The following is a 15,319-nucleotide window of genomic DNA, read 5'->3' on the forward strand; positions in this document are numbered from 1 at the left end:
TTAATTATGTGTCATTTGTTTTGTTTTCAAGTGTTTAGAAGTTAAAGTGAATCAACCCCGACCAACCTTGTATATTATATTATATTATTTATAATTCTTTTATATATTCAAACCTAAGTAAAATGTCTATTATATTATATTATATTGAGATGTTCTATCAATAGCACTTATAGTAATTTCAATTTAAAACTTTTGTTAAGTATTAATTATGTGTCGTTTGTTTTGTTTTCAAGTGTTTAGAAGTTCAAGTGAATTAACAAGATGTGAAGTTATATATTCATGGTTTATATTAAGTATTTTGAACTTTTTATGATTAATTTATATTTTACTAATGAATTTCAATTGCACTTTGCTTTTCAATTTGTGTCAAATGGTAGAAGTTTTGAAGAGTAGAGTAGTGCTTTGCAGTTGCTACGGTGATTTGCTAGTCAAGTGTGGTGTAAAGCTCATTTTTTGGTTGAGTAGACTCTACATGATCAAATGCTAGTAAAGTGGTGTGAAGCTCATTTTTTGGTTGGGTGGATTCTACATGATCAGGAAAACACTTTTGCATATGGTGTTATAAACATTAAAGATAGATGATTACAAGAACTTTCCATCTTGTCCCATTTCTCGATGAGTAGTTAGCGGATACGAAATTTCTATTATTGTGTCATCTTAAATTTGCTAAATATGTATTGGTATTTTATAGTTTAGTTGTACAATACCGTATTGTTGATGGATGTATAATTTGAATTTGTAGGTTTGCTTTTTTAGGAAGTATAAAAAATAAGACGAAAAAATTATCGATCGGTCCCGGGTTGACCTGAACCGGACCGAACCCATTGGGTCGGTCCGGTCCTTGGTCCCAAGCTCAATAGGGTCGGTCCTCGGTCTAAAATTGAGGACCGACACCGCATGCGGGTTGGTCCTAGGGTTAGGGGGTGGCCCAGACCAACCCGGACCATGCTCACCCCTACTTGGAGCCACTGAGAATTTCGAGTTGCTTCAAATTGCCTATGGAGATGGGGATCTGCCGTACAGAAGTCCCGTCAATAAAAAGTTCTTTCAGAGATGTCGCACCACCCAATTCCTTTGGCAACCTATGCAATCAGGGAGCAAAACTTCAAATTCAGGGACACTAAACGTTTCAAATGGCCAATCGAAGGATGTAGCTTCACCAAACGAGAACATCGTTCAAGAATGAGGATTTCCAAATCTTTGTAATCGGAGAAGTCGGGAGTGATCAGTAAGTTAGAACAACCTGTAAGATTCAAAACTTTCAATTTCACCATCTGCAAATCCAAAACAGAAAACCCACACATGGTCAATTCCCAGATATATAATTCAAGAAAGCAAACATAAAACAACCAAATACTAAACGACCTTGATTTCAGCCCAACCTCCCCAATCTCCTGTGACTTTGCTCCAAGATAGATCAAGAATGACCAACTCTGTTAACAAAAAAATTTTCTGCACTAAAATCCAGAGGACACCTTTGCCAACAGAGCCACCTTAAACTAGCAAATGCACCTTCAAAGTTTCCGGAAACTTTGGCATTATCCAACTTGAGAAACCGTAGTTCTGGCATCATCTCAAAATATTCAGCTGTGAAGTCAATGGGGAGAGCTTCAACGTTTTCCTTTCCCTACATTTGACAAAGTAACATAATCATCAGAAGCTGTAAACCCAAATACCCATCCGAAAAAAGAATAATTTCCTTGCCCTACGTGCTAAAGTGTACATATATGATATGATTCCTTGAGAAAAAAAGGAAAAAAAAAATAAAATGTCGCCTGTATGTCGAGGTGTTTGTTTTGCCGATAACAAACTGCACCAAAAGTTTTTACCTTCTCCTGTATGTAAAATTTTCTCCCAATTGGATCTCCAGATCCCTCTTGCTCAAAAATTCTTTTGCCAAGGCGTCTCAGCAATCCGTGCATCTGCAATTCATTGTTTTCTCCAATTTTTGCCAGGGGCATCAGAATGCAACCAGAGGATGGATAACAATTGGGCCACAGATATGAAGCAATTCGGGCATCCACACCTGAGATAAAACATGCTATGTCCAGAAATATATCTTTTTGCCGATGATCTAGTTCTCCGTAACATATATCCAATAGCTCTTGAAGGCCAACCGTAGTCTTTTGAGAACTCATCGGACGTGCTGTCATCGACTTCTCCATCTTTTCCCATTCTTGTATTGATTTACCCCGCAAAAATGAACCGACGACTTCGACTGCTAATGGTAGTTTCTTTGTAGCATTGACAATGCGGCTTGAGAGTCCATCATAATCAGGTATGGAAGATTGCATCCTGAATGCATGCTTCCAGAAAAGTTCAAAAGATTGACCATCATCCAACTCACTAACCATGTAGGTGGGAGCCTTGTCCGAATCATACCCTTCGAGAATTTCCTCATTTTGAGAAGTCAGAATTACTCGACTACCTGGACCGAACCAATGAAGCTGGTCTCCTACAATAGCATGAAGATCGGATGGCTTTTCCACGGCATCGACAACTATTAGAACTTTCATTTCACGAAATATATCCACAAAATCCTCTATTGTTTCATCGAAAGAAAGATCTTCACAATCTCGTTCAAGGATATCACGTATCAACTTATTTTGCAAAAACTGAATACCACGAGAATTTTGGGTGGTTTCGTCGACCTCTGCGAGAAAGCTACAACCGTCGAAACAAGAAGAGATCTGGTCGTATACAGCCTTGGCAAGAGTCGTCTTGCCAATTCCATCAATTCCAAAGATTCCAATAATGCGCACCTCATCATTGACTTTCATTTCCAGTAAGTCGGTGATTTGTTTTGCACGACCATCAATTCCAACTACATTCTGAACAGCTGCAATTGCGCAATAATTTCTATCGGAGGTTTCCCCGTCTGCCGGTTGCTCTCTAGCTTCATCTTCCATTTTCTTCATCCTCTACAAGAGAGACAGAATTTTCACCGAAGTATTATCGTAGACGGTGAAAAGAACAAACATCACCCGATCAGTGTCTCTCTTATAACATTCCTTTAGTTCCACGCATAGATCCAAGATATTCATCTATCATCAAATTATTCTTTTTGATACAAAAATACGCAGACACTTATTCTAGCAATCTCTCATCCATAAGTCGATATCTACATTCACACAATATTAATAAGGAAACTTAGGTAGTATTGTAATCAAATTAGGCATCCATTTGTTTACGTGGAAAATAAATGATTTGGATAAAAATGATTACTTATATTACTTGAAATAATTAGTTAATTAAAAATGTTTTCATTATCGACAACAATTTAAGCCTAAATAATTTCGTGGATGTCATAAGTGACATTAGATCTTGGAAGTTGGATGCTTAATTTACTGACCAGATATTTCAACTTTCAAGAAATCATGATAGCACATCACAACAATGTTCACGGTAATTAATTATTTCTGTTCTAATCTCTGAAGTGTAAACAAGCTCCCAACAGCAAAGGAGCATTATGCAAATAGGACCAACGTCTTAAAATTCAGATGGTAGACTATTTTTTAGACTCCAACAATGCAATGATCGATATTCAGTTTACCTTCAAATACATACAATTTCTTTGCTTCCTTCTGCATCATCTTTCCTCACATTTTCTTGTGCTGTTGTTTTTAAGTCGAATGATCTACATTCAATTTTCGGAGATAGTGGGTCTTGGACTAATGGAAAGCAATGCCTAAATATTCTCACCGAATTCCAAATACAAGTATGTTCCGATACCACACTCTCGTTTACAGGTACTGAGCTTTTCTTGATTGGTTCCTTCTGGTCACTTGGTTACTTTTACATGCACTTCTATCCTTAAATAGAATGTCATTTATCAATTGAAAATATTGTCTATTCGCTACAGATTTTTGCAAATTTCTTGTTCAATTCATGTGTTGCCTGTTTACATTGGCACTTACATATTTTTCATGAGACATGCACATATTGACAAAGATCAACAATCGAGAAAGAATTGAAAATGATTGGTATGTGGGCGAGTGATTGGCATCCATATTTGAAGGGATAAAAGACGACTAGGGGAATGAGGTAAAACATGCTGCTATGGTAAAAAAAGTTGGAATCTTTTCGGAGAAAGATAAAATTATTTCTCGTGATTCTTCATTTTGGTCCAATTCTTCCTCATTTTAGCCCCAGATCGACTTTTTTTTTTTTTTTTTTTTTCAAATTCGTCCCTTCGATGACTTTTTGATGCAAAACTTGCTGAAATGAACAACGCCCTACTCTACATGGCACCTGCATGTAGGGGTGTGCATGGTCCAGGCGGGCGGTTCCCAACCTAGAAACCAGGAACTGCCCGCTAAGGACCGGTTCCGGAAAATTGGAACCGGGATCCACCTGTTTGTTGCATGGATCCACTCGGGACCCAGGGCGCGGTCCGGTTCCCGAGTGGATCTATGAAACTGATCTTGACGCGAAACAATTTTTGTTTTCAACATAGAACAACTACGTGACATCAAAGCAAACCAAAGAAAGAAAAACCAAATTTAAGTACGTGGAGATGCGGACGGCGGGAGAAGTAAACGTAGCGAATTTACAAATACGATCCAGGCGGTTCCCGGGTATTTTGCACACCCCTAGAAGGGAGTGAGATGAGATCTAGGGTTTCTTTTAGTAATTTTTTTTTTAATATTAAAAAGGTTCGAGTCCGGTCCGGGTGGGTGGGCTGGTGGATCCACCCATGGAACCGGGAATCGGACCGATACCCACCGGTTTCGGGCGGTTCCGGTTCGGTTCGGGCGGTCCGGCGGTTCCCGGGTATTTTGCACACCCCAAGTCAACACATCATTTATTTATCAAGCACATCTACATAAAAGTCATTAAGAGGACGAAATCAAAGGGAAAAAAGCAATACTTGTTGAAAGATTAAGATGAAAGTAAGGTACACCGACCAAAATAAAGAGTCGCGAATAATATGAGGACCAAAAAATATTTCTGTTTTCCTGACTAAATGTAACAATCTTACAGACCAGACGTAGTATACGTAGAATTACTTTTGAAATCATTTTTTCATTATTTACGGTCTTGAGCGAGAATAATTCAACCTCATACTACTCAAACCAAAATGGAAACAACTAAATCATTTGTTTCTCTTTCTAGCTAAAAGCAAAATCCACTCCAAACATTCTCAAGTAAAAGCAAAAGGCTGTCGAAAAATGGGAAACGATCACGCACCTCCTCCAAGAAAAGCCAAAAAAAGAAAAGAAAAGAAAGAAGAGAATAAGTTTAGAGTCTTGCTATTCTAATTCCATATCCAGTTCCGTTTCTTTTTCTAAATTTTACGTTATTATATTAGTGAACTTTAATTCTTCACCATATTTTCACTTTAATTACATTAATATATTCTTTTTGGATAGTTTGGTCATACTTCATGTACTACCATCTTTTAATGGCAATTATTTATTTCAATTATATATAAATTCAATAGGAACTAAAAAAGAGTTCTATTTTCTACTTTTTGAATGAAAAGTCTATCACCATAGGGTACATTGTTTCAAATCAGTTTATGAAAATTTGTACGTTGTTGTATTCTTTCTTAATTTAAAGTAATATGTTTCTATATTAGCTAGTGTCTCTCTTCATAAGTTGCACTTTTTAGTGAAATAATGTTTTCCCACATATAAAAGTTACGTCCTGATATTTTTATGAATATTTATTCCAGCAATATGTGGTTTAATTTACTTTGAAATAGTCATGTATTACGAAAGTACGTTAATCTCCTGTGGTGACAATATGCTGTAATACTAAAATCACATGATCAATTAGTCAAAAAATAAATAAATAAAAACTAGTCAAGCCCACTACATATGCATGTATCCGCAAAAGAGCAAATAAACGGGTAACGCAATTATTTGTTAACCACTATGCATGCTGGAAAACTAATTAATGCAACATAATCAAAGTTTTTTTTTTTTTTGGTCGGTTAACAGCGACAAAGTTCAAGAGGGCACTTTATACTAACCCTAGAAATTATGACATCAAAAGAAACACATACCGTGTTACATTATATCCAACACTCAATTATATAACAACGAAATAAATTTAAAAATTGCAATGATGAAACTTTTTTTTGTAAATTTATTTCATGTCTACAAAACAACTTTTCAAATTAAAAGGAACACGTCAAAGGAACGTTAGTTTATTTGAAATTATTTCAACATCATCCCTAATAACTTTTTTGTCTTGGATTAAAAGATATTTTTCATCCATGTAAATTTCAGAGCAATATTTAACTTTTTACAATGTGTAATTTTACCGAATTATAGCATCAAATTGAAATTAGAACAAGTATATTAATGAAGATGCCACACCTTGTTTGGTTTATCCAGAAGAGTCTCCTCATTGTAACGCTTCAAAGATGGTGCACCTTGTTTGATGAAGTCCCCACAACCTGATATTTCGACGAGGCAATCATCCGGTATATTTGTGCAAAATGCATCAATCACTTTTGTCAAAGACATGCACTCTTTGACATCCAAGGATTTCAGAGACTCTAGCTCGTTAAAGCCCTCAACATTAGTAAGTACATTGCACCGTTGAATTACCAATTCTCCTAGGTTCTTCAAGTTTGATAACCCACATATTCTTATCAGAGATTCACACCCAGAAACCCTCAAGGATTCCAATGATGCGGAAAGACCCAAAACTTGTATCTCAACTAGCTTTGGACAATGTGACACCCATGCCTCGCGTAAGTTCCTTAATTCCAAAGGAACGCATAATCTCTCAAGCAGTTTACAACCATCAATATTTAATTTCTTTAATCGTGGAAGTTTTTGTAGTGGAATGGCTTCCACTTCACACTGATAGAACTCTAAAGTCAACAAATTTCCCAAACTCCAATGGGGGGACGGAAGCTGCACAAGGGTTTCTAGGTCTAGGTAACACAAAGCAAGCTCTTCTAGATGAGAAAGAGAAGCCAACTCTTGAGGTGCAGGTACATTTAGCAGATTTAACTCTAACTTTTTCAGTCTGGATAACCTCCCAATCCACCTTAAGTCACATGATGGTAATAAGTTTGACTTGCCTGTATTACGAGAGTCATCACTTAGTAGCAATTCAACCAAATTAGTAAGGTTTGATAGGTTGTGGATCGAGAGCAATGATTTAGATTGAAGAAATAGAAAGGTCAAACTTGTGGGAAGCTCCGGCAACACTTGAATCCCACGACAATCTCTTAAATTTAGGATTCCTAATTTTGACAGTTCTTTGATTCCAACTGAAATTTCAACACACCCAGAGAGATCCAACTCCTCAAGATTTTTCAACATGTTGATACCATTGGGTAACTGCCAAACATGCTCCTGAGAAGACAATCCACTTATTGATAAATGTAATACACGTAAAGATTTTAACTTTTCAATGGAGGTGGGAAGTTCCGTTAGCCTCGTTTCTCTCAGAAGAAAAGACTCAAGTTTCACTAGATCTTGGATGGAGTTTGGAACTTTGATAATGCCCGTACATGATAAGTCTAGCTCTATCAATGTAGTTATATTCCCAATTGAGCTCGGAAGTTCTCTCAACCTAGAACATCCCCACAATGAGAAGCGCTCAAGCTTCCCTAGTGCCCCCACTTCTTTAGGCAAAACTATAAGGCTCTTGCACTCTCTGATCTCTAACTCAATCAATGACGGTAGATATCCAACGAAGCTTTTGATTTTATTTAGCCTACTGCAACCTGCAAGAGTCAACCTCTCTAAGCCCAAGCATTTAGAGAAATCCGGGGTTGTCGTTATGCCATGACATTGAGTAAGTGATAGGACTTTCAAATTGTGCGCCCTCTGTAAAAATGGAAGGCATGTTAAGAGTAAGATCCATTCATAGTATATATTGGGACTATTAGACTAGAATTGATATATATATATATATATATATATATATATATATATATATATATATATTTTTACCTTGATCAAGTCCCATGCTTTTGAATCATCCGTGAAGCCGTTCTTGTCAAGCTTAAAAACAAGAAGATAATCCAAATGCATATTGTTTGCCTTAAAATCCTGATGAAGAGAACGCCAAGAAATCCATCTCAACTTTGAACGACATTTGGCAAAATCCCCAGTGTAGGTTCCATTGCCTAACTTGAGGAGTCTTAGATTCCGGAGCCTTTCAAACTCTTCATTTGTAATCTCTACGGCGTCATCTAGTCCATCTATATCAAGTGCTACAACCTTTTTCTTCCTCTGCAAGTGAAATTTTGCAATGATGTCAAGAAGTTAGTCAACTTCCAACTGCTATGTTTTACAACCCAAATGGGCAAGAAAAAAATGATAAAGATCCTCGAGGAAAAAAAAAAAAAAAAAAAAGAACGAATCCTTAATCCCAAGATAAACCACTTCTATTTCAAAATGAGATGTTGCTTACCTCTTGAGTTCTCATGATTTTGATGGCCTCTTCTGCAATCCACAACCTACTTTGCTTTCTGAGGTCACCTAGACTGTCTTCACTGAGACAATTTGCCTTCCCAATGCTATTAATTGATTATGCATCCAAAGTTTACCATTGTCCAATACCTTTATCAAGCACTTCTGGGTAAGGATGTTAATTCTTATTAGTGGATCAAGTAGACAATCGTCCCACACATAAATTGCATCTGTCTTCTTCTCATTGAAAAAGAAGCATGCTATATCAAGAAAAATTTGTTTCTCAAATTTGTCTAGGCCATCATAGCTAATTTGCAACTTCTTTCGAACCTCTCTATTAAGTACATTCCTTAAGTAAATCAAGTTCTCTTCCCAAATTTCTTTGCATTGACCCTTAAGTGATGAACCTATCACTTCAATAGCCAAAGGAAGTTGTCCCATGATTGAGACAATTTCACTTGAATGTTTACGATAATCATTGAGAGGAAAGTCTCTATCAAAAGCATGCCGACAAAAAAGCTGAAGTGCAACAGCATCATCCATCTTTGGTATCTCATACCGTCGAATGTCACCATTAAACCACTTAACTTGTATAATAGTTTGGTCTCTCGTTGTAATGATTATTCGAGATCCTGGAGCTAATGGACGTCTTCCTATTAGGTACTCAATGTGCTGTTCTTCAGCAACATCATCTAGAACCACAAGGACCTTCTTAGTGTTGAGTACTCTCTCAATCATCATCATTCCTTGTTCATAATGATCGACAATTTTCACATGTTTACCACCACCAATGTCAGATAGTAATTTCTTTTGTAGCTGGAATATGCCCTCCTTGGTAAACGAGTTTTCTCGAATGTTCTCAAGGAAGCAACAAGTCTTTCCAAAGTGGGAAGATAATATATTGAAGACGACCTTGGCAACAGTTGTTTTACCGATGCCACCCATTCCATAAATTCCAATGAGCTGCACAACTGGATGGTCGACATCTAATATTTCTGTCAACTCTTTTATCTGATCATCGAGTCCAACTAAATGTTTAGTCAATACTTTTTTTCTTGTTTCCAGCTTCACTAAAACCTCTACGACAATCGATTCAACTACCCATGCTTGGCTGCCACGTACAAAAGCGCATTCATTAGTTGACTAGATTAACTTGAAAAGATTGAAGTACATCACGAACTATATTCAAATTCACTGAATTAATAGTAGTATTGGATAGTTTAGTAGAATTCACTTGATATGTTTTTCGCGTACGATCAAAGAAATTTCTGAAGACTACAATAGTCGTTTACTTGGTGGCCAAAGTTACCAATTGGCTGCTAAATCATGTATAAGCAAGATTTCGGCATTTAAAGCTAAGTCTGAAAAAGATTTCAGCATTCGCAATAGGAGAATCATGAACCCATATAATGTAGACAAATGCAACGTCATATATTGAAAACTGCAACCTGGTGAATAAAAATATAATCCTGAAACCTGTAACTATTCCCCAGCCCCAACAATACAGTAGTTGTAACATTTGTGTTGGTTAACTTATGCATGTAAGTCTTCTGTGGATCTGATTATGAGTATTATTGCATCTAAAGAGCCATGTCACATCAAAATTTGTTCAAAATTGAAAATCAATTTGGTGGTTCAGAAATGAATGTGTATGGATTAGGCACACAACACAGGTTTGATTTTCCACACCATTAAGCATAAATATGTGTATGGTCGAGCCACCTCTTTGGGCGTTGGTTTGTACCTTAATTGGTCCACAGAATTAATAAGATAAGTCGTTGTTTTGGAATTTAACTATTTAAGATGCACTTCCTTGTTAATATAGAAACAATATGGTAAGGCCCTGTCAGTTTGCTTCCAATAGCTCCATCTGTTGGGGGCATTGACTACATTACTCAAAAGTATAAGAGGTTGCCAACCCGAAAAAGTGGTGCAAAAACAGCTCATTTACATTGGAGAAGATAATGGGCGTCTACATGATATATTAATGCACGGTAGCCGTTAATTCACCGTAATTAGGTTTAAATTTATCAATTGACAACCAAATTATGTGTTGTTATTGATAAATGATGATAAGCATATTCAGTTGCTAATATAAATGCCATGTGATGACCCACAAAACAAGAAACAAATGCCATGCGGGGCCACGTCACTACTAAGTTGCCTCCCAGCTCATCCATAGATCACGTTCAAGTCGTGTGGCCCAATATTCATTTCCGCGTTTGCTAGTTTGGATTAGATTAGATTGGCGATTACTATATCCAGGCTTCCTACTTTGCCTAAGACAAGGAAAATAGCCCGTCATGCTTTACATGTTCTCAGGATACTGTTGCTTCTATCGAATATTTAGATATGATTTTTCTTCACCGAATCTTAGTTTCCTTGTGTGATCGGTGTTTCTTGAGCATTCAGATATGTATAAAATAAAGACGGCACCAGATGCCATCTCTGATTTTTTTTCGTCTTTTCCCCATTAATGGAAAATGGAAACTGATATGAATGCAAATTATATAGATGAATGCAAAATCTGAAGTTGATTTTGGTAACCATCCCAGATGATAAACACGAGTAGCTGCCATCGAATATTTCGTAGCCTTACGAGACAGGGAACAGATAAAAATGGCTGGGAGCAAAGGATGTAAAGTTGAATGAGAGCAGCAATTTCAATATCTCCCACTTGAAGAAACGAATAAAAGAAATCATTTGACAGGGCAACGATGCATCAGCTAAAACAAAATAAGAAGGACTAGGTAAGGATTTTAAAAGAGTATTACCTTCGATTTTCATTCACCTCCCATCCCTTGATACTACCTACTGCTGCAAGAGCCGCTCTCCACCTCTCTACTTCGTCTGGAAACTGCTTCTTGTGTTCCAGTAGAGCATCTTCATATAGTCGAGTCTCAAGTTTAACATCATCAGGTTTCACGTAGAAAAAAATAGGAATAATACTTTTTGTACCCTTTGACATAGATACATTGTCTACTATATACACAAGCTCACGGAGGCACCGTATACTGGAAGCATAAGTCAGAGAGAAGATGGCTATGTAGAATCTGGAGCGGTTGATAGGAAGAAGGCCTCCACTAACCGCTTTGCCGATGCGGAATTCCTTATCATCCATGAATGTGCAGACTCCAGCATTTACTAATCCGTGATAGAGGAAATCTGTGAATCCATGACGAGTGTCGGGTCCTCTGAAATTCAGGAACACTTCATACCGACGTCCTGGTCCTGATATTTGTGCAGCATCACTACCTGATCCGGCCTCTGAGTATGCCATAGCTGGGAAGCTTATTACGATCCAGATCTCTCTCACCAAAAGAGAAAAAAGCTCGGTTTGGCGTGGGCTGAGCTAAAGGAATGAGCCGAGGTTTCAGATATGAACTAGGCAAATGAGTAAGGATGCCCTAAAACTTGGCTGGCTCACTTTAACGTCAAATTTATTTGTCTATTTCTCACCTAACGTTCTCATTATCAAGGAGACGCCGATGAAGGCGTCCAAGACTTTTTAACTATTTTGGAAATTTTCAAAGACTACTTGGGAGACCGCACAGCCAATCTGAAGGTTTTTTTTTTTAATCTTTGGAGTAAAGGCATCGGTCATTTAGTTAATGCGAATCGTCCAACCAAGTCTCTCAATCTTTTCTCTCTCTCTCTCTCTCTCTCTCTCTCTCTCTCTCTCTCTCTCTCTCTCTTTTGCAACCAGGTGTTTAAACTATATATTTTTTTGTTCGACTTGGTCATTCCCTTAAAATTATAGAAGGACAGCTGATGTCGTCATTAGATGCTGATGTTGGACCTTTCGAGGCAATAATAATATATAAATATTATGAAATACATGGATGAATATTTATTATATTCATATTATCTAATGTACTTATTTACATTCTAAATACATCTCTATATACAATGAATGTCCATCTCCTATCTAATACATGTATCATTCGATATATTGATATTAATGATAAGTACATTCTAGTTTTCCTATAAATAGTAGTTTAGTTTTTTGTTGTAGACATAACGGTGATATACTGGAAATAAAATTCTCTCCTCCGACTTTCTCTACGATCTCTGGTGTCTAATTTTCTCTACTCAATCTCTCTATTCTCTCTATTATATATTTATAACGCAATATTTTACAACACGTTATCAGTACGAAGATCTACCGACTGAGTAAGTAATTTTTGCAAAGCAGATGTTCTTTTTATTAATCAACTTATACTTCATATTCTTCTATCAATTCTTTATTTTTATTTTTCTTGGCATGAAGCCAATTTCAAATCTAAAAGTATCATTTTGCTCCTGAAGTAGCGGTGGATATTTAGAAATCATTTTAATTAATTTAAGAATTTAATTTTGTAAGGATTATATGCAAATTTTATGCTACTTGACACATGAAGTTGTCAACATAAATGCAAATGAAAAATACCGAGAAAAAAGGGATATGTTTGTTTGCTTGAAGTGCAACAACGTATACTATATTTCATAGTAGACACTTTTTCTCAAGCATGATATTGCGTAAGGCACAAATCCATACAATATCAGGTCCTGCTCCGATTATTGATGATTTTGGGAATGCCACAATTGTTTTGCCAAATGGCACCATCCTGCATATTAATGATGCGTTTCTAAACAGTAAATCAAAAAAGAATCTGCTTAGTTTCAAATATATACATCATAATGGGTACCATATTGAGACTATTTATGAACAAAATAAGGAATATATTGGCATTTCTCTTATAAGATGGGCCTGAAGACCATCCATGAGAAGCTAAAAGCTTCTTCTATGGGTTTGTATGGTGTCATAATTAAGGCTGTTGAAACCTACACCACTACATCTTGGAAATTGATAAACCCTGATCAATTTGGATTGTGGCATGATCGCCTTGGTCACCCTAGTGCTTCAATAATGCGTAAAATAATTCAAAATACAAAAAAACACCCTTTAAATGTATTGTTGCCCAAAGATTATAATTGTGAGGCTTATTCACAAGGAAAACTCATTATCAAACCTTCTATACCAAAGGTTAATCTTGAATTCCCTTTATTCTTGCAAAGAATTCAGGGTGATATTTGTGGATCAATACAACCAACATGTGAACCATTTCGATATTTTATGGTACTAGTGGATGCATCCTGTAGATGGTCCCATATTTGCCTATTATCTATACGCAATGTCACATTTGCACGTTTACTTGCGCAAATTATAAAGCTCTGCACACAATTCCCTGATTATCCAATTAAAAGCATAAGGATGGATAATTAGTAAATTTACATTAAAGGATACTATTCCTCGAAAACGAAGGGGAAAGAATCAAATCCACTCCGGAAGAGCCTAACATTATGCTTGCTCCTAAAGAGCTTATTGCCCTAGAAAAAGCGCAAACCCATGAAGGGAACACCAACCACGGGAATACTGAGAACTCCATTGCATATTGTAATGAAATTTGGAATCAAAATGAAATTATGATGCTTTTGCATTCTCAGTTGCTTATAAAATTATGGATGATGATTGTGAGCCGTAATCTATTATTGAATGCCGTCAAAGACAAGATTGGCATAAGTGAGAGGAAGCAATTGAGGCTAAATTAGCTTCTCTAGCTAAACGAGAGGTTTTTGGACCCGTAACTCATATCCTCGATAATGTAAAACCCGTTGGATATAAATGGGTATTTGACCGAAAACGAAATGAGAAAAACGACGTTGTCAAGTATAAAACCCGAATCGTTGCTCAAGGATTCTCCTAGAGATCTGGGATTGATTATAATGAGACATATTCACATATGATAGATATGATTACATTTCGTTTTCTCATTAGCCTAGTAATCTCTGAAAGATTAGAAATGCATCTTATGGATGTTGTGACGACATATCTATATGGCTCATTAGACTCTTATATTTATATGAAAATTCTTGAGGAATTCAAAATGCCTGAAGCATGCACTCCCCGCAATTTATTCTCAATAAAATTGCAAAGAATCTTGTACAGGTTAAAGCAATCCGGTCGCATGTGGTATCAACGCCTAAGTGAATACCTAATTAAAGAAATGTACAAGAATAATCCTATCTGTCTATGCGTGTTTATTAAGAAATCAGAAACCGGATTTGCTATTGTAGCAGTTTATATCAACGATATAAATTTAATTGGAACTCTAGTTGAGTTAGCTAAAATTGCTAAGTATTTGAAAATGGAGTTTGGGTAAAACTAAACTTTGTCTTGGTCTAGAGTTTGAGCATAAAACAAATGGAATAATCGTCAATCAATCAGCATACGTTGAAAGATTGCTTAAACACTTCAACATGGACAAAGCTTACCTATTGAGCACCCCTATGGTTGTAAGGTCTCTAAATCCCTAAAATGACCCATTTCGTCCTAGAAAATCTGATGAATAGATACTTGGTCCTGAAATACTATATCTCAATGCAATTGGGACTTTGATATACTTGGCACAATATACGAGATCAGATATCGCTTTTGTGGTAAATTTATTGGCATGTTTTAATTCTAAGCCAACTCGGAGATATTGGAATGGAGTTAAATATGTTTTCCATTATCTCCGAGGAACCATAGATTTGGGATTATATTATTCCAAGGATTCCACTAACTCTGGTTTAGTTGGATATGCTGATGCTGGATATAGATCTGATCCATATAAGGCTCGCTCTCAAACCGAGTATTTATTTTGTTATAACAGCACCGCTATTTCTTGGCATTCTATGAAGCAATTGCTAGTAGCTACATCCTCTAACCACTCTAAGATTATTGCTTTATATGAAACTGGAAGAGAGTGTGTTTTGTTAAGATCCGTTATAACGCATATTCATAATTTTTGTTGTTTAATACTGGTTACAAATTCTTCTACTATAATTTATGAAGATAATGCTACTTGTGTTGCACAAGTTAAGGGAGGATATATCAAATGTGATAGGACTAA

General features: G+C 36.4%; 3 protein-coding genes across 3 annotated transcripts in view; all 3 read right to left on the reverse strand.

Moving 5' to 3' along the window:
* The window catches only part of LOC104437580 (disease resistance protein RPV1), an 89,816-nt gene extending 88,727 nt beyond the window's left edge, over positions 1-1,089 (reverse strand). The window contains exon 1 of the mRNA XM_039309673.1: positions 960-1,089. The gene's annotated coding sequence lies outside the window, so the exon portion shown is untranslated. The remainder of the gene's footprint in view (positions 1-959) is intronic.
* On the reverse strand, positions 1,089-2,918 carry LOC120291883 (TMV resistance protein N-like). The gene is made up of 2 exons (XM_039309674.1): positions 1,830-2,918; positions 1,089-1,627 (listed from the first exon to the last, which is right to left on the reverse strand). The coding sequence occupies exons 1-2, from the start codon at positions 2,916-2,918 to the stop codon at positions 1,418-1,420; spliced, it is 1,299 nt and encodes a 432-aa protein (XP_039165608.1). The 3' UTR covers positions 1,089-1,417.
* Positions 2,919-8,453: 5,535 nt separating this feature from the next.
* LOC120291884 (disease resistance protein RUN1-like) lies at positions 8,454-11,664 on the reverse strand. The gene is made up of 2 exons (XM_039309675.1): positions 11,159-11,664; positions 8,454-9,495 (listed from the first exon to the last, which is right to left on the reverse strand). The coding sequence occupies exons 1-2, from the start codon at positions 11,662-11,664 to the stop codon at positions 8,454-8,456; spliced, it is 1,548 nt and encodes a 515-aa protein (XP_039165609.1).
* Between the last annotated feature and the right edge of the window lie 3,655 nt (positions 11,665-15,319).

This window comes from Eucalyptus grandis, chromosome 3 (assembly GCF_016545825.1).
Source record: "Eucalyptus grandis isolate ANBG69807.140 chromosome 3, ASM1654582v1, whole genome shotgun sequence".
In the NCBI taxonomy this organism is placed as follows: Eukaryota; Viridiplantae; Streptophyta; class Magnoliopsida; order Myrtales; family Myrtaceae; genus Eucalyptus; species Eucalyptus grandis.